This window comes from Ranitomeya variabilis, chromosome 3 (genome assembly GCF_051348905.1).
Source record: "Ranitomeya variabilis isolate aRanVar5 chromosome 3, aRanVar5.hap1, whole genome shotgun sequence".
Lineage (NCBI taxonomy): Eukaryota > Metazoa > Chordata > Amphibia > Anura > Dendrobatidae > Ranitomeya > Ranitomeya variabilis.
In genome coordinates this window covers 417,680,918-417,706,539 of record NC_135234.1, presented here as the reverse complement: position 1 = coordinate 417,706,539, position 25,622 = coordinate 417,680,918, and the positions used below count along the sequence as shown (strand labels likewise).

At 43.3% G+C, this 25,622-nt stretch overlaps 1 protein-coding gene across 1 annotated transcript in view; it reads left to right on the top strand.

The window, feature by feature from the left end:
* The window catches only part of PRR11 (proline rich 11), a 42,264-nt gene extending 16,929 nt beyond the window's left edge, over window positions 1-25,335 (top strand). Inside the window, exons 2-10 of the mRNA XM_077296333.1 lie at window positions 7,778-7,878; window positions 10,600-10,750; window positions 10,942-11,064; window positions 12,263-12,520; window positions 12,669-12,767; window positions 13,059-13,171; window positions 13,258-13,317; window positions 19,464-19,560; window positions 22,981-25,335. Coding sequence (XP_077152448.1) covers window positions 7,781-7,878; window positions 10,600-10,750; window positions 10,942-11,064; window positions 12,263-12,520; window positions 12,669-12,767; window positions 13,059-13,171; window positions 13,258-13,317; window positions 19,464-19,560; window positions 22,981-23,058 — 1,077 coding nt within the window. The 5' untranslated portion in view covers window positions 7,778-7,780 and the 3' untranslated portion in view covers window positions 23,059-25,335. The remainder of the gene's footprint in view (window positions 1-7,777; window positions 7,879-10,599; window positions 10,751-10,941; window positions 11,065-12,262; window positions 12,521-12,668; window positions 12,768-13,058; window positions 13,172-13,257; window positions 13,318-19,463; window positions 19,561-22,980) is intronic.
* The last annotated feature ends 287 nt before the right edge of the window (window positions 25,336-25,622 follow it).

Genomic DNA, 25,622 nt, shown 5'->3' with positions numbered 1-25,622 from the left:
GGAGCGGCATGAGACGTACTCTGGAGAATGTGGTACCTGTACTGACCGCAGACCCTGGACTTAACACTGCAACTAGAAGTAGCCGTGGGATGTACCTACCAATCCTAGACACCTCGACACAGCCGGAGGACTAATTAACCCTATAGATAGAAAAGGGAAAACTATCTTGCCTCAGAGAAAATTCACAAAGGATAGGCAGCCCCCCACAACTATTGACTGTGAGAGGAGAGGAAAAAACATACACAGGCTGAAAACAATTTAGCAAAGGAGGCCAATCTAGCTAAAATAGGAAAGATAGGACAGAGAACTATGCGGTCAGTATTAAAATACTATGAAATGTCCACCACAGATAATACAAAAACTCCACATCTAACTAAAGACATGGAGGGTAAATCTGCCTCTCCAGAGATTCCAGCTTGGCTGCATAAATCCTTACACAGATAAAGCTGGACAAGAAAAAACATGCAATGCACTGAACAATGAGGCCCACAACATGTGGGCAGAAAAACAAGCAGAACTTATCTTGTAGAAATGAACTGCAAGCAGGAGCGACCAGGAAGGGATGTGAATCCTCCAGAAACAATGAACAACTTGCACTCACTAAAGGGTGAAGCCAGACCAAATAGCCCCGTCCGAAGTGGACGCACCTGATGACTGCTGTGAAGGACAAACAGCAGCACTACCACTTATAACCACCGGAGGGAGCCCAAGAGCAGAACCCACAACAGAATTCACAACACAGAGCTGCAAAAAAGTGTTAGCAAGAATACAAAGCTAATTTCTCCTGTTCTGTGTTAGTTGCATGTCTCACACTGGAAACTCAACCTTTTATTTAAAATAATCTCTAGAGGCAGAGTTGTCTTTTAGGCTTCATCCTCCCCAGAACATGGAAGAGGTCATCTATATATAAGAAAAATGTGGATTTTCCCTTCCCCATGACAGCACCGCACATGAGAGCTGGTATCCGCCCCCAGGAACAGGAAACCTGTAGCAGCGATAAAAGAAGGGGCCGGCACCGCTCTCCTCAGTTTTGGTTTCCTGTTCCTGCATGCAGATGCCTGTAGCAGAATACGTCCAGAGGGATCCCCTCTGATGAATCCGGTCCGGAGGCCGAGGTCCACGGTGGGGGGAGAAGCAGCTGGGCGCCGTGGTGCGCGCCTGTAATGCCGGCCAAGGGGAGCTGTCTGTTGCCGCGCTCATCCCCTCGCTGGACTCCCCAGCGGCCGCTCAGGAGGCTGGGCCGGGTGCAGGCGTGCCCATCACGACACTGGCGCTGACTGAATGGGTGACGACTTCTGGTCGCGTCGGAAGTGACATCACACGCTGGAGTGAGAGGGTGTGCTGGATGCTTCCAGGTGGGAGTCATTCCAGGAGCGTGCACACCGCTCCACTCAGATAAAAGAAGGCAGCGCACAGTACCCAGCGGCAAACAACCTCAAGCACGGCGGACCCCGCTGCAGATGGACGCGCACCAGAGGAGGAAGGAAACTCACAGCCTACCGTGGTATCCAAGGGGTTCGGTGGGTGAGTGCCTTTGTATGGCGAAAAACACTAGTAGTGATGGCCCTATATCATGTTTATATTGTAGGTTAAAAAAGCCACATCAAAACAGAAGAATAGGGCATATGCGTTATGCAGGGAAACCCTCCCTAAAACATATGAAAAACGGATCTGTCGGCCATGTATTGATAGGACAGTAGCCGAGGAGTCGCCATCCCTGCTCCAAAGTATAAAAACCATCATTAGAGATGAGGTGAAGATATCAATAAAAGAGCAGTTAAAGGAACAAGCAGCAATCAGCACTGAAAAACCCACCCCTCCCCATGCTTCTAAAAAACCGCAAAGTTCTGATATAGATTCAGAGGAAGAACTGGGAGAGTTAACTCCCTCGGAAGTGTCGGAACTGGACTCCTCGGATGAGGAGCATGGCTACCCTTCTTTTTTGTCCGAAAATATTGGGGAATTGCTAATATTGGTTAGGTCCACTATGGGGGTCGAAACGCCCAAGGAACAACGCACGGTACAAGATTCCATGTTTAACAATTTAGAGAGGAAAAAACGTAAGGTTTTTCCTTGTCATGAAAACCTCCTAAATTTAATTAAAAGGGAATGGGAAAAAACTAACAAAAAGATGTCGGTGCCTCAGACACTTAAACGTAAATACCCATTTGATGAGGAAGTCTGTGAGAAATAGGGAAAACGCCAAAACTAGATGCGGCCATCACCAGCAGTTCTAGAGGAATAGCCCTGCCATTTGAGGATATGGGTGCCTTAAAAGACCCCCTTGACAAGAAAGCTGATGCTTTCTTAAAATCCGCTTGGGAGGCGTCAGCGTCGTCATTCAAGCCTGGGGTTGCCGCCATTTGCACAGCTCGTGCTATGGTCAAGTGGCTGGAAGAATTAACTGAACAAATTCAAAACAAATGCCCGAGAGAAAGGCTATTAGAGGCAATACCCTCCTTACAAAAAGCGTCAGGATTCCTAGCGTCCGCATCAGTGGACTCTGTTCGATGTGCTGCCCGTGCGTGCGCCCTATCAAATTCAGGGCGTAGGGCACTATGGCTAAAGAACTGGACTGCAGATTTTCAGTCAAAAGTAAAACTCTTCAGTCCCTTGTGAAGGTCAGTACCTTTTTGGAAAGGCGTTAAACGATCTATTGGAGAAAGCGTTGGATAAAAAGAAACGGTTTCCAACACCCCCCCTTCTCCAAACGCCGTTGGGGTGATGCTCGCGCGTCCTTTCGAGGATCAGGGAATAGAGGTGGCCGATGACGCTCAGACCATAGGTCCATGCGAGGGAAACCCTGGAGGAAAGATAGGCGATTCCTCTTCAATAAGCCTCCCCCTAGATCACACTCCAAACCTCAATTACGCCAGAAACCCGGTGGGGGGAAGACGCCGACATTTTCTCCATCAGTGGTTAGCATTACCTGCTTCACAGTAGATAACCAATTTATTATCCGAGGGCCTGCGACTAAGTTTCATCAGCCCCCCGCCGCAGAGGATAATATTCATTCAAGTGGCCGCGAAAAATCAAGCTACACTAGAAAAAGAAATTTGAATCTTCCTACAGAAAGAAGTACTGATATAGGTACCACATCACCAAATAGGAGAAGGGTTCTACAGTACCCTTTTTCTTACACCAAACCTGACAGCTCAATGAGGACAATATTCAACCTAAAAGCATTAAACCGATATTCGGGTGGAGAGTTTCAAAATGGAAACTCTAAAGTCAGCAGTAAAGCTACTGAATCCAGGGTGCTACATGGTGGTAATGGATCTAACCGATGTTTAGTACCATGTACCAATCTGCGAAGAACACCAGCAGTAACCTGAGGTTGGTAGTGAAAATTGCTGAAGTTCTCACTCACCTACAATATCATTACCTTCCCTTCGGGGATTCAGTAGCTCCCCGTATATTTACCAAAATCTCCGAAATGGCGTCCTACTTAAGGAAGGAAGATATACTGCTGGTACCCTATTTGGACGACTTTCTTGTTGTAGCAGACGACAAACAAAAATGCGCAAAGGCAGTAACAAAAGTGCTAGAAATACTGACCAGTTTGGGTTGGATAATAAACTTCAAAAAGTCAAGCCTAAATCCAACCCAGATACAGGAGTTCCTGGGGATCCAACTGGATTCAATCGAGCAAAAATGTGTCCTCCCAGACAAAAAGATCTACACCATTCAACAAAAAATACGCCAGGTACAGTTGGGGCAACCCATCTCTGTCAGATCGGCGATGTCACTCTTAGGCGTCCTAATAGCAACAATCCAAGCAGTCCAGTGGGCACAAACAAGGGATTTACAATATCGGATCCTGTCAGAACAGTCAGGAGAATCTTTCGACTTAAATTGTATGGATCCACTATCACCGCAGGTACAAGAATCATTGAAGTGGTGGCTGAGCACCGAAAACCTAAGAAACGCTGTACCTTGGTCAATTCAAAACCCGGTAGTATTAACTACAGATGCAGGACCATTAGGTTGGGGAGCAAACCTGTCAGACATAATTCTACAGGGTCCATGGGAACCCTCAATGAGAACGGCATACTCCAACCTAAAAGAGTTAACAGCTGTAAGGCGAGCACTTTTTCATGCAGCGAAAGAAGTCCAAGGGAAACACGTCACAATACTGTCCGACAACAGTACCACCATAGCTTACATAAAACGACAAGGAAGAACAAGATCAACATCCCTGATGGCGGAAGCCAGAGAACTGTTCAAATGGGCAGAAAGCAACCTTTTGTCCCTATCAGGAACGCACTTGAGAGGAACGGACAATCTTGTGGCGGACTTCTTAAGTTATCAAGTATTACGCCAGGGAGAGTGGTCTCTGAATCAAGAGGTATTTGGGAAAATCTGGGACACGCCAGAAGTAGATCTGTTTGCCAAGAGAAAAAACGGAAGGTAAACAGATTCTACTTCCTGAATCCAAAAGAACACCCGGAAGGACTAGATGCACTACTGCACCAGTGGAGGTTTCATCTGGGGTATGCATTTCCTCCAATTCCATTGATTCCGATAGTCCTAAAGAAGATTCGAGAGGACAAGGCGCGGATAATCCTTGTAGCCTTTTGGCCAAAAAGGGCATGGTTCACATGGCTCAGACGCATGTCTATCTTGGACCCATGGATCCAACCAGACATCCCAAATCTCCTACACCAGGGCCCAGTGCTACATCCTCAAGTGCGCAGACTCCATCTTACCACCTGGAACTTGAGATGGGACTGTTACTAGCAAGAGGTTTCTCAAACCCTTTAGTAGACACTCTGCTCGCCAGCAGAAAGAAAATAACATCAGACAAGTACCATAAGATATGGGAAAAATTCCTGGAATTTTCAGGATGACAGTTGTCCAATAGGAGTCAGAAAGTCCCGGTAAAAGAAATACTAGAATTCCTTCAAAGAGGGCTGGAAAGAGGACGATCTACCAACACCTAAAAGTACAAGTCTCTGCTTTAGGTGCATTGTTTGACCAAAAACTTGCAGACCACCCTTGGGTCTATCGGTTCATCCGTGCCTCATTTACAGCCAGACCCTTAAAATCATTACCCAAGGTGGCTCCCTGGGATCTAAATTTAGTTTTAAATGCCCTAACTTCTCCTCTCGAGCCTCTCGCTTCTATTTCAGAGAAGGCTTTAACATTAAAAACGGTACTCCTGGTTGCCCTGACGTCAGCTCGACGTATCTGTGAGCTGCAAGCTATCTCTGTAAATCCCCCATATACTACCTTTCTGGAGGACAGAGTAATCATAAGAACTGACCCAGCCTTCCTCCCATAGGTCAATTGAAAATTCCACAGGGACCAGGACATAATTTTGCCCTCATATTGTGCAAATCCAAAATCCCAGGGAGAACAAGCCTTCCATTGCCTTGATGTTAGACGTTGCCTACTCCAATATATAGAAATGTCAAAACCATGGTGGCAGTCGCCAGCCCTTTTTGTCTTTTTCCAGGGGACAAACAGGGGGAAGAAAGCTTCAAAATCAACTATAGCATGGTGGCTCTGTATGGCTATTTCTCTATCTTACTCTTCCTCAGGTCAGACTCCCCCACTTGGTGTAATGGCTCACTCTACAAGGGCCATTGCCACATCCTGGGCTGGAAGGTCGTATGCGTCTGTAGAACAGATTTGCAGAGCAGCAGTATGGTCTTCACCCTCCACTTTCTTCCGCCACTAAAGGCTAGATCTAGGGCTCTAAAATCTAGCTTTCGGTAGAAAGGTGTTATCTGCTGTTGTCCCACCCTAGGAGTTTCTTCTATTTCTTCCTCTCATGTGCGGTGCTGTCATGGGGAAGGGGAAAAAATGATAATTACTTACCGGTAATTTGATTTTCCAGAGCCATGACAGCACCGCATTAGTTCCTGCCCTATCTTGGTGATGGTTGTATGATGCACAAAAAAAAAAAAATCTTATTAAACATAAAAGGTGGCGAATAAGAGTGGCCTTATAAAATAACATACAGGTTAACAAATTTGGCGGTTACCTTGCATACTCTGAAACAAACTGAGGAGAGAGGTGCCGCCCCCTTCTTTTATCTCTGCTACAGGTTTCCTGTTCCTGGGGGTGGATACCATCTCTCATGTGCGGTGCTGTCATGGCTCTGGAAAATCAAATTACCGGTAAGTAATTATCATTTTTCTCTGGAATAAAACATCAGACTGCAGATATCCAGGGATCATTTTATTCACCTGACCGATTTGCATGACCATATAGATAACTTAAGAGGGTTAAGCATGCTGACAGATTCCCTTTGAGATTTACACTGAAGGTCGCAAAACCACAAAGAGCGCATATGGATACAGCGAGAAAGTTCACACACATGAAAAAAACTAAAATGTGTTAAACCTCTGAAGACAACTTTACACACCCTTGGCATCTGCTTAAGTAGCTTCACCAGGTAATCGCCTGGACTGGCTTTCCAACAGTCTTGAAGGATTTCCCATATGTGCTTTGCCTTCTGTCTCTGGCCCTACTGATTCCAAACCTTTGATCGATACTGTAAATGTGAGCCATTGTTCTCTGTATGCCTAATCTCACAGTTGCCTATAAACATCCAATAGGAGACTTGTTTCTCAAATATCATCATTCTTCACTGCATAGTCCCGTCCTCCCCCCCCCCCCCCCCCCCCCACACACACACACACTAAAATGGTTGACACCCTAAAAGAAACCAAAGTGATCCCATTACAGTTAACGGAGTTTGTCTGTTACCTTTGTGCCCATCATGTGACTGATCCATTTCCTACATAAGTTCTGCTTTTCTCTTCCTATGGTGTGAACGTTGCCTAAACTACCTTTATGCAGTATGTTATGTATCCTGCATAATAATGTGCATTTCCATCATTCTGCAGTTACAGTATGTATTATACAATTCTTGTTCTTTTCTATGGTTATAGAAGTGTTTGACTTTTAATATTCTTATAGTTTGTAATAGGTGATACATTATCCAATACATATGTATCAAATTTATACCATAAATATTAATAGATAGGCACTTGCACAAACTAAACGCGATCAAAAGCTGGCCATACATTTTCAACACCTATTGGTAGAACATCCCGTCTGTTAACACTAACCTCTCGCAATCCCTCATACCCGCGGAAGTTCTGCTTAGAATAAAGGGATAAGTAAGAAATGCTGAAATCCATTATTTCCTCTAACAACGACCATAAGAGAGAGTCAGGACACCACCATACATACACATTAGATGGTGGTCCAGTGGTTTATTTATTTTACTCCCTTATATAGCGCTATTCATTCTGCAGCGCTTTAGATATTGTGATTACTGTCCCCATTGGGGCCCACAATCTAATTTCCCTATCAGTATGTCTTTGGAGTGTGGAAGGAAACTGGAGAACCTGGAGGAAACCCACACAAACACAGGGAGAACATGCAAACTCCTTGTTTAGTTAACATTTATCCTTTATCAGGATAGTTGACAATTGTTTGACTGCTGAGTGTTTTTACTTGGACTCCCACTGATCGCTAGAGCGAGGGTCCTCGATTTGCCTCTGAATGTGGTTGTAGTGCACATGAATGATCACCGCGCACCATCTATTGTCTGTGGGACTGATGAGGATTGCGAGTACTGATCTCAGCTTTCTCCTTTAGTTAATCCAAATTTAAGCAAACCTTTTCACACCAGCCGATATCTTATTCTATAGGAATATCAATCAGTGGACATAAATAGCTAATTATATGTCCAAATATACAATTACAGTTAAGGCATTAGATTCCTAAATGTTATGAAATATTCTGTATCTCTCCATAGATAATGACAAAGTTCCTGCAAGCACGGAAAAGACCAGGGAAACAGAGGAAGCGAAAACCATGGGTACCACAGAAGACAAGAGGTTTACGTAGTTCTGAGAAGTAAGCCAGCTATGTACTCTGTACCACATACAGTCTATCGACAACAATGTCCACACTCGCATTTCTAAGAGTATATTCATTCCAAGCCCATGTACACATCCGGCAGTGATAACCATAGAGGTCTGCAGGAAACCTCTGGTTGTCATGTCAACCCATCGGTGACCCGCGATCGCTACCAATGAGGGGATTTCCGGCGTGATTGCCGGAAGCGCATGTTAAATACTGCTGTCAGAGTTTGACAGCAGCATTTAACGGGTTAATAGCCACGGGTGGATCGCGATTCCACCCGCGGCTGTTGCGGGTACATGTCAGCTGTTCAAAACAGCTGACATGTCCCAGGAAAGATGTGGGCTCACCACCGGAGCCCACATCAAAGGGAGGGAGTCCGACATTGGTGTACATTTACGCCCCCGATGTCTGAAAGGCGTTAAGCTAGTTAATTAACTAATAAAACAATCTTATATACAGATATATACCGTATTTTTTTGGACTAAAAGATGCACTTTTTTCCTCGGAAAATGGGGGGTGCGTCTTATAGTCCAGATGTATGGTGGGGTACGGTGTATAGCCTGGCTGAGGTGGGGGAACGGCATTGGCAGAGCAGCAGGTCTCAGGAGGCTGGAGCCGGCGGCTGTAGATAACTCCTGTTCCCGCTGCTAAAGAGAAATGAATACTCACTGCATTCCACGTCCATGGGTGTGGAGGGCAATGAATATTAATTTCTCTTTAACAATATTATCTTGGTATGATTTCACCAACCCCCCCCCCAGCCCCATTTCTGGTATGCATTGCCCCATACTTATAATTGGCCCCCATCTTGGTATGCATGGCCACATCAGAAAACATTGAAAAAAAATCCCCAAACCATTACACTCACCTACACGGCGCTCCCTTGCAGCGTCCTGCTCCGGTGCCAGCAACTGCTTTATGCTTGTAAGCAGTGCATGGCAGAGACGTCATGCGCTGCTTACAAGCAGAGCACAGCTGCCGGAATACTCATCGGGACTGTGCGTGCAAAGAGCAGGGAATATTCATTGCTCTTCTGTAACGCGCAGTGTCAGGAACTGACTTCCTGCTGCTGCCCAGTGGTCACGTGTGTCTCTATGTTAGAGAAATGAATATACATGGAGCATCCCAGGCCACTCATATTGGCTCACGGCAGTCTATTTGTCTATTTTGCCTTTATTGGTTATTATAAGGGATGCACACCCCCCCCCCCCCCCAAAAAAAAAAAAAAAAAGAAAAAGTGACATGGGATACTTTCTATCATAAATAACCAGAAAAGCCTGGATAGACAGCCGTGGGCTGATATCAGTAGCCTAGGAAGGGGCCATGGATGTTGGTTCCCCTCCCAGACTAAAAATTTCTCGTCAACTGAGTTCATTGACTATGAACTCCAGTAAGCTTACTGATGTCAGCACTTGTGACCCCCTAAGCAAAGCATCCAGATGTAGCTGAGTTGGGCTTGTCACGGAAAAAAAGGTTTATCAGCGGACAGGTGAGGATTTTTTTTTTATATATATATTTTTCTTCTTTAGATATTAATAAGTGGACAAAAGCGGGTCGGGAGGTTTTTATTTCAAATAAAAACATTAAGTTACTATTTGTTTGTCTTTATTACATTATAATGTACGCGTCTTATAGACGCCTCTCCATTACTAACCCCTGGGCTTGATGTCAGCTGACTTTACTAAGCTGACATCAACCCCAATACTATTACCCCACTTGCCACCGCATCAGGACAAGTTGGAAGAGGGGAGGCTAAGCTCTAGAATTGGGGTATCTAATGGATGTGGTATTTCTGGGGCTGCTGAGGTCTGATGCTTTTAGTCTGGGAGAGGGCTATAATCAATGACCCTTTCCTAGGCTATTAATATTAGCCCGCAGCTGTCTGCCTAGCTTTTGCTGGTCATTAATAGGGGGACCCCACGTAATTTTTTTTGAGGGGGGTCACCCCTTGTTAATAACCAGTAAAGGATACGCAGACAGCTGATATAAATAGCCTAGGATGCTCCATGTTCATTACCCCCTTCCCTGACTATAAACATCAGCCTAAACTGAGGGAAAGCAGACAGCTGGTTAAGAAAATTAAGGTGAACCCTACGCCATTATTTTTTTTCTTTTATTATATTCTATTCTGATGGTTCACACTGTGACTTTGCTGTACTTAGGTGATGAAATGTCGGGTTTCCTATGATATGGGTGCGTAAAAATCGTTTGTTTTTTTCTCGCAGAATCATTGACTAACACTAGTCAGAGTGCAATCCGATATATACAAAAAACAAAAATTTATATATATAATCGGATTGCACTAGTCTGTTTTAAACGCAGATGAGTATGAGCCCTAACTGTCTCTATATTAGTGGTCGTAACAATGGATAGCTAAAGTACTGCAATGCCTGCACATGGGGCAAGCGACATAGCGAATCAGAAGAACTATACTACATTACTAATTGGAGGTATTTGCTAATATTATTATTATACTTACTACATATTGGGATATGATATAGGAGACGAGAATATCCCTTTAATACAATTTTCCTGTGCACATAAATTATCATGTATCATGTCTTGTTAACACGTGGTGGTATGCTGCGGGCAACGATGAAATGTTTGGCTCTTTCATTGGGTCAATGAGGACTCGTTTGCCAAATATTATCTCACCTATAAGAGCCATTACTGTATAAATTAATACTTGTCATATTTGCTTCATATTTGCAGGGTAATAGAACAGACAGAGGCAGAGCTGCTATGGTATCTCGCCTGGGTCCATTCTTTATGGCTTGGATTACCCAGTACAAGAAGTATAGTGAGCTCCATAATGAAAGCCTTCATATCATTATGTCTGTGGAGCCAGGACTGTGTAAAGAAGGTATGTGCATTTCAGTATAATTTGGGGGAGATTGATGAAGCCATAGGGTGGTAGTGTTTGGTTTTCAAGCTGCTTTATCATATTTGTGAATCCTATTTTGAATACATTACATTCTAGAATTTTATGCACAACCAAAGAATTATATTTATTGATCTCAAAAGTCTATTCACCACTTTGTAATTTCCTTTCAGCCACTCATTTTTGTAAAAAATAGAATTGCTCCACCATTCACCTACCATCTTGAACAACGGACATTGAAACGGCGCTTACATAAACTTGAAGTTGAGTTTCTAAAGCTGCAGCTAACACTTCAGGTAATCACTTCAGTCATCAGTTTTTAGCAGAAATCAAGTTTAGGGCTTAAATAGGTATTCCCATCTCCAAGTTCCTATCCCAGGGAATTACAGTAGCTTAGGTATCCATGGCTACGACCACTGACAACTTACTATCACTGTATGACTGGTCGTAACCATGGATACCTAAGCTACTGCAGTGCCCAGCACATGGGGTAAGCGTCATAGTGAATCTGAAGAACTATACCACATTTCTAATTGGAGGTATTTGCTATTATTATTATTATTATTATTATTATTATTATTATTATTATTACACCTACTACATATTGAGGTAGAATGTTGGAAATGGCAATACCCCTTTTACGCTCCATAATTCATACAGTCATGTGTTCCGAAAAAGAACCAGTGCACTGCAGAAGATGGCGGCCAGGGAGTATGCTGCTACCTTCATGACCTTTACGTACGTGATAACTAAGAAAGGGGGAAAAAAAAACCCACCACTCCTGCTTTAGCAGGAATCTGTCACCAGGTTTTTGCTACCCTATCTGAGAGCTGTATGATGTAGGATTAGAGACCCTGATTCCAGCAATGTGTCACTTACTGGACTGCTTTCTGTAGTTTTGATAAAACTACTTTCTTATCTGTTGCAGATCTACCAGCATTCTGTGTGCATAGGCAGAAAGCTGCCAATCAGTTATGGGGGTGTGGTATCACAGAATATGGAGGACTACATGGCATCAGGTTTACTAGTCCTCTAGTGATAATCTCCTGCTGACAAAACCATGATTTTATTAAAACTACAGAAAACAGCCCAATAAGTGACACATCTCTGGAATCTGGTCTCCGCCTCTACATTTTGGTGCTCTCAGATTAGGTGGAAAAACCTGGTGAGAAATTTCCTTGACGGCCCCTATACCTTTTAGACTAGAGTTGACGTAAGAGTGTGATATCGGCAGACTTGGCTTGGCATCTCGTGTGTTATGGGGTGCCTCCTGACTCTTCTCTCTACAGATGATGCCAGAGGAGAGAAGTCTGCCATATGTCATATCTGAGTCTGGCAGCAGCTCTCTCATACAGGACACTTGGCACTCACCTAGGTCACGTGTTCCTGTTTGAGTGACTTGGGGAGATGGCTGTCGGCTGATCAGTCATACATCTCCCAGCTATCTAGTGTGTATTGGGGCATTTACTATCCATTGTGTTTATTTTCTCTCAGACCAAAGACACCAATTCAAGTTTATCAGGATGTGTCTGCTGCCGTAGTTGTCAGCAAGCCAAAACCTTGCCTTCTATAACAGAATATAAGGTGGAAACACCAGAAGACTGTCTCCTGCCATCTGTACCACTACTCCCTCCACCACCACCCCCTCCTCCACCACCACCACCTCCTCCACCACCAGTTCCACCACCCAATTTTCCACTTGAACGACCTTTTCCACTTTTGAAGAAAATGGCAAGCATTCGACCCCCAAAGGTAGGATATAATTTATAAAAAATGTAAGAAGCTTAATAGTATCCAAAAAAAACCCTTGAATTTTAAATGCTATTTTTTTTTATCACCCAAAAGAAGTATGTGATTTGGTTTTGCAATCTAAAGAGAAGACTTGACGTATATTTTACAGGCACCACCAGTGAAACAAGAAGGACCCGTTCAAATAACCCTTAAAGATCTTCTGAATGTCAAATTAAGAAAGACCAATGACAACATGGACAAACAAATGGTAAAATCATAAGAAAATTAGTGACATGTGGTGTTATCCGCTCCACATGACCAAAGGAATGAGTGTGTCCAATTCTTGCCTTCCCTGACATCTGCTATCAGCGGGGAGAGAGGAGTCTCCAGACTCTCCATTAGGTATTTGTCTGATCCTGCCAAAATTAGTGAGTTTGGTCAACTCTTATCTAATTAATATGACCATCTCTACTGCTGTTTTCTAAGACTTGCCCTAAAAATCTGATATACCATTTTATTTTATTTTCAATCCTTTTTGATACTCCTATTCTATTTTCAGAAGGCATTAGTCAGCCGTCAGAGCTTTCCACTGATCACCGTGTCAGAACTGCAGGGTGTTAAACTGAAGATCGCTTCTAACATGCCACCAAAGTGTCTCACAAATGTTTTTAAGTAAGTTGCTGATTTGGAATATGTTCAAAGCTAAATTATTAGGATTTATTGCTGAAAAATGTTATTGTGTTTCTATTTTTATACAGAGAAAAGCTTAAAAGCCCACTGGACGTTAAGCAACGTTTAAGAAAAGTCAATATGGAAAGGTAAACTTGTGTTTTTACCAAGAATAGCAATAATTACAGATTGTGAGAAACATTCTTAGGCCACGTTCACACGGTCAGTATTTTCACTGAATATTTCTAAGCCAAAACCAGGAGAGGAACAATCAGAGGAAAAGCAAAATAGAAACATAATACAGAAGTGGTGCGTATCACCCATGCCTGGTTTTGGCTTACAAGGTAAAATGCTGACCAAACACTGATAGTGTGAACGTGGACTTAAAGGGAGTCTGTCACTCTAAAACTCAATTTAAAGGGAATCTGTCACCTCATTTGGCCCTATAAACTGCGGCCACTACCATCAGGGGCTTATCTACAGTATTCTGGAATGCTGTAGATAAGCCCGTGATGTATCCTGAAAGATAAGAAAAACAAGTTAGATTATACTCACCCAGGGGCGATTCCGCTTCGGTTCGGGTCCGATGGGTGTCTGGGTCCGGCGCCTCCCATCTTCATACGATGACGTCCTCTTCTTTGCTTCCTGTCGCTGCTCCTGCGCAGGCATAGTTTGCCTGCCCTGGAAAGGTCAGAGAGGCCTGGTGCCTGCGTACTGCAGTACTTTGCTCTGCCCTCAACAGGACAAATCAGTACGCCTCAGCAGCGACAGGAAGCAAAGAAGAGGACGTCATCGTATGAAGATGGGAGGCGCCAGACCCAGACCGCGACACCCATCGGACCCGAACCGAAGCGGAATCGCCCCTGGGTGAGTATAATCTAAAGGTACCTTCACACTGAACAACTTAACAACGATAGCGATCTGTGACGTTGCAGTTTCCTGGCTAGCGATATCGTTGAGTTTGACACGCAGCAGCGATCAGGATCCTGCTGTGACATCGTTGGTTGGAGCTAGAAGGCCAGCACCTTATTTCGTCGCTGGATCACCTGCTGACATCGCTGAGTCGGCGTGTGTGACGCTGATTCAGCGATGTCTTCACTGGTAACCAGGGTAAACATCGGGTTACTAAGCGCAGGGCTGCGCTTAGTAACCCGATATTTACCCTGGTTACCGTTGTAAATGTAAAAAAAACCAAACACTACATACTTACATTCCGGTGTCTGTCGCGTCCCCCGGCGTCCGCTTCCCTACACTGTGTCAGCGCCGGCCGGCCGTAAAGCAGAGCACAGCGGTGACGTCACCGCTCTGCTTTAGGGCCGGCGCTTACACAGTGCAGGGAAGCGGACGCCGGGGAACGCGACAGACACCGGAATGTAAGTATGTAGTGTTTTTTTTTTACATTTACACTGGTAACCAGGGTAAACATCGGGTTACTAAGCGCGGCCCTGCGCTTAGTAACCTGATGTTTACCCTGGTTACCCGGGGACTTCGGCATCGTTGGTTGCTGGAGAGCTGTCTGTGTGACAGCTCTCCAGCGACCACACAACGACGAAGCAGCGACGTTGCAGCGATCGGCATCGTTGTCTATATCGCTGCAGCGTCGCTTAATGTGACGGTACCTTAACTTGTTTTTCTTATCTTTCAGGTTACATCGGGGGCTTATCTACAGCATTACAGAATGCATTACAGAATGCTGTAGATAAGGCCCTACTGGCGGTGGCCGCAGTTTATAGGGCCAAAATGAGGTGACAGATTCCCTTTAAACTAAGCAGATAGGGGTGTAGGCTTGTGTATACACTGTGTTCCAAATTATTATGCAAATGACATTTTTCTCAGATTTTCCTAAATGGTCGGTGCAAATGACAGTCAGTCTAATAAAAGTCATCACCCGTTAGAGTATACATCGACTTTTATTGAAGAAACCTCCCAATGATAACAGTATAATCTCCAAAATGAATAAAAACTCAAAATGCACTGTTCCAAATTATTAGGCACAGTAGAATTTCTAAACATTTTGATATGTTTTAAAGAACTGAAAATGCTCATTTGTGGAATTTGCAGCATTAGGAGGTCACATTCACTGAACAAAAAAGCTATTTAACTCCAAAACATCCTAACAGGCCAAGTTACATGTTAACATAGGACCCTTCTTTGATATCACCTTCACAATTCCTGCATCCATTGAACTTGTGAGTTTTTGGAGAGTTACTGCTTGTATTTCTTTGCATGAAGTCAGAATAGCCTCCCAGAGCTGCTGTTTTGATGTGATCTGCCTCCCACCCTCATAGATCTTTTGCTTGATGATCCTCTAAAGGTTCTCTATAGGGTTGAGGTCAGGGGAAGATGGTGGCCACACCATGAGTTTATCTCCTTTTATGCCCATAGCAGCCAATTACTCAGACGTATTCATTGTCATGCATGAAGATGATTTTGCTCCTGAAGGCACGTTTCTGCTTTTTAGACCATGGAAGAAAGTTGTCAGTCAGAAACTCTATTTACTTTGCTGAGGTCATTTTCACACCTTCAGGAACCTTAAAGGGCCCTACCAGCTGGTTCCCTATGATTCCAGCCTAAAACATGACTCCTCCACCTCCTTGCTGATGTCGCAGCCTTGTTGGGACATGGTGGCCATCCACCAACCATCCACTACTCCATCCATCTGGACCGTCCAGAGTTGCTTGACACTCATTAGTAAACAAGACTGTTTGAAAATTAGTCTTCATGTATGTCTGGGCCTACTGCAATTGTTTCTGCTTGTGAACACTGTTTAGGAGTGGCCGAATAGTAGGTTTATGCACCACAGCAAGCCTTTGAAGGATCCTACACCTTGAGGTTCGAGGGACTCCAGACGCACCAGCAGCTTCAAATAACTGTTTGCTGCTTTGTAATGGTATTTTGGCAGCTGCTCTCTTAATCCAATGAATTTGTCTGCCAGAAAACTTCCTCATTATGCCTTTATTTGCATGAACTCTGTCTGTGCTCTGTTTCAGTCACAAATCTCATCAGAGTATGATGATCACTCTTAAGTTTTCGTGAAATAGCTAATTTTTTCATACCTTGTCCAAGGCATTGCACTATTTAACGCTTTTCAGCAGCAGAGAGATCCTTTTTATTTCCCATATTGCTTGAAACCTGTGACCTGCATAATAATGTGGAACATCATTTTTGAGTAGTTTTCCTTTAATTAGAATCACCTGGAAAACTAATTATCCCATGTGTTTAAGATTGATTTCAGTGATCCATTGAGCCCTGAGACACAATACCATCCACGAGTTTATTTGAAAAACAGAACAATTAAATCTTTAAGACACTTAAATCCAATTTGCATAATAATTTGGAACACAGTGTATATAAGAAAAAATCACACCTGCGGTGCAATTTTCGCTATGTTTGTAGTACAGAAACTTTTTTTTTTAATTCCATGTGCAGAGAGGGTCCTGTCGGCTCCCCTGGCGAGGCTAAGCGCTCAGTGCCCCTAATAGCCCCGTGATTTGGCATCTCTTGGCTTCTTGTTTATGCAGAATAAGCATTGCTTAAATCATTTATTTCCATGGCGCTGTACATGAGAAGGGGTTACATGCAGAACACAGATATCACTTACAGTAGACATACTAACAATGGTAGACTGGTACAGAGGGGAGAGGACCCTGCCCTTGCGGGCTTACATTTTAAATTGAATCCTTGGTCGTGCATGCGCAAACACAGACAGTGCAGGAAACAAGGGAATGCATACATCGCTTCACTTTTGAGTGTGTCAGTGTAATTTGCGGGACACAGGACACACAAGGAAGGAGTGTGTGCATACTCGCACTGACACTGTATGCCCCGACATTCAGCTTCAGGCTATGTGCACACATTGCGGATTGGGGTGCAGAATTTTCTGCACAAAATCCATATCTCCTGGCAGAAAACGCAGGTGCAGATTTGACACTTTTTTTATGCGGATTTTGTGCGGATTTCATGCGGGTTTTTTTACCCCTACGGATTTCTATAATGGAAGGGTGCAGAAACGCTGCAGATCCGCACAAAAGAAGTGACATGCTACTTCTTTTGATCCGCAGCGTTTTTCATGCGGAATTTTCAGCACCAGTAGCACAGCATTTTTTTATTTTTTTTTGTATTCATTTACATTGTACTGTAAATCACTTTGCGGATCTGCAGCGTTTCTGCGTGGAAAAAAACATTGCGGATCCGCACTAAATCCGCATCGTGTGCACACAGCCTTAGGGTAAGTTAACACAGGACATTTTTGCTGCTTTTTTATGCTAATTTTCAGCTGCTTTTTACAGTACCAGCAAAGCCTATGAGATTTCAGAAATCTCATGCACACACATTGGTTTTTTGTTTGATCAGTATTTTGTGCTTTGCTGTGTTTTTTTGACATAGAGCATGTCACTTCTTTCAGCGTTTTTGCTGCGTTTTTTCACCCATTGACTTGAATGGGTGTTGAAAAAAACGCTGCAAAAACGCAGGTATCATTATTTGCTGCATTTTTGCTGCTGAACATCCAAGAACATTAGCCTGGACAAAGAGGAAAAATAACGCACCAAAAACGCACCTAAGCTTCTCTCCTGCCTAGATGATCAGGTTTTGCTGCAGAGAAAAAAAAAGCATCAAAAACGCCCTGTGTGAACTTACCCTTAGTGTGCACGGCTGAAGTGTCAGTTCAGGCAGCGCTCACTGTGGGCAAGTGAGCACGGTCAATCAAGATTCAGCAAGTCATGCTAATTTAGGGGCCAGATTGGTACACTGAGAACTTGGCCATTCCATTGGTACAATGACGACCCTAATTTTCATAAGAAATAATAATTTTCTGGACAACAGGTATTATTTTTTTTAAAGGGCTACATTCCCAATATAACGATCTGCTTAGTTGAAATTAAGTTTATGAGTTGAGGGACGTGCCCTTTGAACATAAACAGCAGTCCCTGTTCTACTCTGCAGTGACGTTACTAAAATGTCACTGCAATGTACAGTAGAGCAGCTGCACGTGATGAGTGTGGGGACAAGGAGCCGGCTGTCACATACAGCTAGACACCCTGCAGGGGTGGCAGACATGATTTATTATCGTGTCAACTTTCTCCATCACTGTATACACATTGCAACCAAGAGCGGTGTACACAGATTAGGAAGCATTGACTGTGCTTTCTCCTCCAGACACATAGACTGTGTGATCTCTGGGTGTAGGGAGAGAGCACGAGCTGCTGGGTTCTGTGAGACCCTCTCAGATCTGCTGTACAAAGAAGAGACTGATCTTCTGTAACCGGTAGTGATGAGTGAGTGTACTCGTTGCTCGGGTTTTCCCAAGCACGATCGGGTCACCTCCGAGTATTTATGACTGCTCGGACATTTAGTTTTCATCACGGCAGCTGAATGATTTACAGCTACTAGCCAGGCTGAGTACATGTGGGGGTTGCGTGGTTGCTAGGGAATCCCCACATGTAATCAAGCTGTCTAACAGTCGCAAATCATGAAGCTGCAGCAAGGAAAACTAAATCTCCAAGCAGTCATAAATACTCGGAGGTCACCCAAGCGTGCTCGGGAAAACCTGAGCAACCAGTATACTCGCTCATCACTAGTAACCGGGGATAATATACCCACAATTGGTTGTTTAAAAAAAAAAAACCCTAAACCTTCCTGTGCTGAGATAATCTAATAATCTCTTTATTTAAATAGCGCCAACATATTCCTCTGCGCTTTACTGACATTATCATCACTGTCCCCGATAGGGAATTAGATTGTGAGTGTGTCTTTGGAATGTGGGAGGAAACCGGAGAACCCAGAGGAATCTCACGCAAACATGGGGACCCAGGACTCCAGCACTGCAAGGCTGCAGTGCTAACCACTGAGCCACCATGCTGCCCACAATTTTATAAATGTGTCCCTGCTGTGTAATGGCTGTGTCTGACTGTACAGGGACATGGTCTGAGCATACCACAGCTCCTGGGCAGGGGAGAACACAAGAGAGTATACAGACAGGACAGCACATAAGATTGAAAAATTAGACCAAGGCACTGATCGATCAAGACCAGCATTATTCAAGTCTGTTTTTATGAGGGGGCGCGCTGGATTCAAAGGTGAATCACTCGCATCTTAGAAGTGGCACGTGTCTCGCCAGTATTCTTACTTTGGTCAGATTTGTGATGTAAGGTATGCCAGAGCTTGTCATGTATTAAATGAGTTGTGATATCATGTCCCCGTTCCATTCACGTGGCACAAAAAAATGGAAGAATAACTATTACACAGAATGTAAGTACTCTATTGTTCACAAATGTGGCCCAATATTTTTCTTTAGGAGTCCAGGAGGTACCCCGCTATATGACAGAGAAAACAAGGAGAATGGCACTGGACTCACCCCATTAATGACAAAGGCTTTAAGGCGGAAATTCCAGGCAAGTTTGTAGTTATAGATGTAGCATAGCTGAATTTGTTGTTCAATTATCAATGATCTTTTTTGTGTTGAAATAATTAAGAAGGTCTGGCTCCTTTATTATGTTTGTAATATACCTTATCATGTTCAAAGTAATTCAGAATTTAATGTTATAGAAAGGGGTAATTAACTAAGCTTTTTCTGGCAAAACATAGAGGAGTTTCTCCCCATATTTAAAGGGAATCTGTCACCAGGTTTTTTGCTTCCTCATAAGACAGCAGCATGATGTAGGGGCCGAGACACTGATTCAGCAATGTGTCACTTACTGGTCTGCTTGATATCCTTTTGATAAAATCACTGTTAATCTGCTGCAGTTCTAGCATTTCTGAGTTCTGTATAATCCCGCCCTCATCACTGATTGGCAGCTTTCTGCCTATACACAGTGTACACAGAAAGCTGCCAATCAGTGGTGGGGGCGGGGTTATACAGAACTCATGAATGTGCTTGACTATGTGGCATCAGATTTATTAGTCCTCTAGTGATAAACTCCTTCTGATAAAACAGTAAGTATACTTTATATTTGGCATTTTGAAGGTTTCAGCAGTCGAAATTCCCAGGAGATCATAGCAATTGCTTTGAAGTCTTTTAAGGGATCCTGCAATGAAGCTTTTCTACCTTATCTAATGCCCTCCGTGTATGGGCGGCTCACTGTAATGCTGATTACATATATAACTTTACTTCGGATATCTGTTTGTTTCAGAGAAATGTACTGTTAAATACTTATGCAAATGAGACACAATTACAGTGGGTGAGCGCTGCACTTACAGCTCATCGGCCTCTCTTCCCTATCCTTCCTGTCAACCACCTGATTGATGTCAGTGTGACAGGTCACCTTTCTTTCAGTGACATGCCATGCTCCTGATGAGGAAGAATGTCCTAGTTTGCGGCTCACAGCAGACATTTCACTCCTTCCCCTGTTAACCTAGTGAAATGGACAAAACATATGCAGATCGCGCCAGACGCTGACAGTCTTCCTCATCGGGAGCGATCTGTGCTTTCATAGTCATGGCACAGGGAATGACGGCACTCAACTCTGAGGACTCGGTTGAATGAAAATTTTAATGCAGTCACAAATCAGATACAGATGTTTAGGTCATAAATGAACCTTTATCAGTAAACTGACTGCTCAGATTCGATCTACAGAGAACACTGTATGGTTATAAGGCCAGTATAAGGGAAATGTCCGTATTTGAGAACACAGGTATAGAAGTGCAGGGAATGGCATGAAATATGCCAGTGGAAGAGGCGGCAAAAAATCTGGGGACAGGCGGAATAATAACTTGTACTGTGGGTGCATAAAGAAGTTTATTTTAGCCGTGGGGCATCAGCCAGAAAGAAGAGTAGTCGGTGATGGATATTGGCAATATGCCCATATGATATAAAATCTTATGAGGATACGTCGGTGGTGGGTGGTGGCAATTGTGCCACTGTCCATCGTGGTTTCTGCCACTTGTTGGAAAGAAAAGTGTCCCGTTAATCACTGACATTAAATAGGTGGTGAGCTGGAAGGATAGGGAAAAGATCTCGTTCCATCAATCACCTGACTGCTGCAGCTGGGCTCTAGCTTCAGTTGTGATGGTGGCATGTACATCATGTGACCACTTGGGGCAGTAATTGCATAACTTTACGTGAGTGAGATGTACAGTATGTGTGTGTGAAATATATACACTGCTAAAAATAAAGGGAACACTTTAAACAACAGAATATAACTCCAAGTAAATGAAACTTCTGTGAAATCAAACTGTCCACTTAGGAAGTAACACTGATTGATAATCCGTTTCACATGCTGTTGTGCAAATGGAATAGACAACAGATGGAAATTATTGGCAATTATCAAGACACACTCAATAAAGGAGTGGTTCTACAGGTGGGGACCACAGACCACATCTCAGTACCAATGCTTTCTGGCTGATGTTTTGGTCACTTTAGAATGTTGGCTGTGCTTTCACACTCGTGGTAGCATGAGACGGACTCTACAACCCACACAAGTGGCTCAGGTAGTGCAGCTTATCCAGGATGGCACATCAATGTGAGCTGTGGCAAGAAGGTTTGGTGTGTCTGTCAGCGTAGTGTCCAGAGGCTGGAGGCGCTACCAGGAGACAGGCCAGTATACCAGGAGACGTGGAGGGGGCCGTAGGAGGGCAACAACCCAGCAGCAGGACCGCTACCTCCGCGTTAGAAACCGACCTCATGAGGATGGTCTGAGTGCCCGACGTCCACAGATGGTTGTGCTCACAGCCCAACACCGTGCAGGACGCTTGGCATTTGCCACAGAACACCAGGATTGGCAAATTCACCACTGGCGCCCTGTGCTCTTCACAGATGAAAGCGCGTTCACACTGAGCACGTGACAGAGTCTGGAGCCACCACGGAGAGTGATCTGCTGCCTGCAACATCCTTCAGCATGACCGGTTTGGCAGTGGGTCAGTAATGGTGTGCGGTGGCATTTCTTTGAAGGGCCGCACAGCCCTCCATGTGCTCGCGAGAGGTAGCCTGACTGCCATTAGGTACCGAGATGAGATCTTCAGACCCCTTGTGAGACCATATTCTGGTGTGGTTGGCCAGACCTCATGTGGCTGTCAGCAGTTCCTGCAAGATGAAGGCATTGAAGCTATGGACTGGCCCGCCCGTTCCCCAGACCTGAATCCGATTGAACACATCTGGGACATTGTGTCTCGCACCATCCACCAACGTCACGTTGCACCACAGACTGTCCAGGAGTTGACGGATGCTTTAGTCCAGGTCTGGCAGGAGATCCCTCAGGAGACAATCTGCCGCCTCATCAGGAACATGCCAAGGTGTTGTAGGGAAGTCATACAGGCACGTGGAGGCCACACACACACACTACTGAGCAACATTTCCTTGTCTTGAGGCATTTCCACTGAAGTTGGATCAGCCTGTAACTTCATTTTCCACTTTGATTTTGAGCATCATTCCAACTCCAGACCGTCATGGGATATTAGTTGTGATTTACGTTGATCAGTTTTAGGTTTTATTGTTCTCAACACATTCCACTATGTAATGAATAAAGATTTACAACTGGAATATTTCATTCAGTGATATCTAGGATGTGGGATTTTAGTGTTCCCTTTATTTTTTGGAGCAGTGTATATTAGTACGGCACGTGTGTGTGTGTGTGTATATATTATATATTATTTTAGTATACAAATTCTCCCTTCTGTCCTGTTCTGAACCGAATGCAACAATGGAGCAGCCTGACAGTGAGACATAAGTGGAGGTTTGATAATAGAGGACAATAATAAAGAAAAAATGTGTATTTTACCATACTTCTCTTTCTTTCTAGATAGCCCTGTATTATATGCCTTTTGAATTTGAAATTAAGAACTTTTTTTTTTTCTTTTCCTTTTCTCCCCCCATACAGCTTGCTCACCCAAAAAGTCCATCACCAATGCGGAGGTCCCTAATAATAAACCAAGGTCTTGATCACATAAGCCAGTAGTGCACAGAAATGGAGTCTGCAATAAATATGCCACTGTGTACACTTCTAAATTAAGTCAAAGTAACGTGCACTAAATGTGTTGCCCCAACTGCTTGTCTTATTATTCAACTGGAAACTTGATTGGAGGAAACCACTAAGTAAAAATATTTTTTTTTTTAAAATGTTGACACTTTTTTTTTTTTTTTTTTTTTTAAATATTGAGGAATCCACTAAATTTTCATCACACTTGATTTACTCTGTTCCATTTGTGCAGATAAAACTTTTCCTTTTTTTTTTTTTTTAAATTTGATCACTTGTATTTGCATATGAAAAAATAATTGTAATAGAGCTGGTTCTCTGTTAAATTATGTTGCATCACAAATTTTTCATTTATTGTGGTCCAGGCTATAATGCATTCCGGTTACTGAAAGATTACTCTCCGGCTGGGTTCTGATCACCCGATTTGGAACGTTGGTGTCTGCCCCGGAGTTTCTCCAGTCGTAAATGTTAAGATGAGAGCACAAACAGTGTGAATCTGGCTTTTTCTTTGTGTATATTGCATATAGCATTCACTTTTATAATCAGTGTTCTGGTGTTTAGAGGCTGTACATGGAAACCCTGATACCAAATACTGCTGGGGACGTTTTCTCTCCATATAACTTTCTGTGTTTTTATGTTCATTTTAACTGTTCTGCATTCCATATATTGTTTGTTGTGTGACAAAATGAATGTAAGAAGCTAATGCCACAACAGTATTCCATTAGAGTGATCCAGACATGTCTTCCCCCTTCTTTTTGGGTTATACTTTATCTTTAGCAATGGGCACTTTATATCTGGCTACCCCATCATGTGGCCAATTGTTTACATAGCAAAAACCTGTCCACACATTCCCTTTAAACGTTCTAAGGTTTTGGATTCAAATGTAATATGAGGACAGCATGAGGTAGGAGTTAAAACACTGAATTCAACTATGTGTCACTTATCAGGCTGTGTGCTTTTGTTTACTTATAATGAAGGTTTTATCACTAGGATATTATTAGTGCTGTGAGTAGCTGTCTGTGCCAAGCCGTCCAAATCTGTCCCCTCCTCTGACAAGCAGCTCACTGGCAATAGACAATGTACATAGAGAGCCTGGTGTGGATGGGGTTAGCTTTCACAGCTCTGCTGCTTTCTACATCCCAGAACTCTGATTGTGTCATTACTGCTGCACTCAGAAAAGTGATACATCATTGGATTCAGGGTCTCTTTTCCTACCTTATGCTGCTCTCAGATGAGGTAGCAAAAATTCCTTTTCAGCTATGTCCCTCTCTGTCCATGATCGCCTACCAACACCTGTATTCATCCAGATACCAAGTGAATTCATAGGACAATCCTGCCAACATCTTGCACTCTTTATTACAGATTACATCTTGTTGGTAGTATATGTGTGAAGTTTTCTGTTGTATGCCACAATTGTACGTACTGGTGGGAACGAGGTGGTGAAATAAGAGCAGGGTTGATATTATTTTTTTAATCTCCATTACACAAAGATATGACCACAATGCTCAAGTATTATTATTACTGACATTGGTAATGGGAACTAATGTTAGCATTACTTACTACATGGTTGCGTTAAATGCATATTTGCAATATAAAGAGCATCTCCCTCCAGAATAAAAAAATGACCTATACATTTTATTTATTTATTTATTTTAACTTCGTTCTATTCAGTAAGAAGAGCAACCACAATAAAGCCTCCATTAGAGCGGCCAGACTCCTGAATGGCATACATACCGAGCTATGCAGGATTCCCTGACTGTCACTACATAACTGGGCTCATTTGCTTTTCAGGAGTCTTAGAATGCTGGGTGGATGCTCCACTGAGCTCGAATACAGGTCATATTGGTTGACACCCAGGTTTCTCAGAAGTAGCAATAACTATATAAGGAAACAAACTTTTTTTTTAACTTCTATTGGTGATTTTAAGAGGGGAATTGGAAAATAACAAGTACTGTAACTTTTGAAAAGGTGCGGACTCATGTTAACCAGCTGAGTAACTTTTTTTTAACCACATTTCCAGGATTTTTCGTCTTATATGTTTACCTTACCTTCAATGAAACTAATCTGTTCTGATACATTTCTAGGACATGTTTTTGTATCAGCGCATTCTGGAACTTGTAGTTCTGCAGTGATTGTAACCACTTGTTGTCAGCTTATTTTCTGTTAATGCTTTTCAGTGGACTGTTCAAAAAAAATATTATCATTGCAGATACTGTATATTTGTTATATATGGCACATTTTATATATTTAAATAAAGCATTAAAAAAAGTGTTTTGTACCTTTAACATAAATTATCTCTCTATAAGCTGCCATTCCTTACCTACAGCTTCAGTGCATATGTTTTGCCCAAGGTCACATGCACCAGAAGGTTTAAAGGGAACCTGTCACCCCCCCCCCCCCCCCCCCAGGCATTTGAAACTAAAAGAGTCACCTTGTGCAGCAGTAATGCTGCATTCTGACAAGGTGGCTCTTTTAGTTCTGGGTGCTGTAACTGCAGAAATAATCCGTTTTGTAATTTGTCCCAAATACCTTGTCTTCAGTCAAGG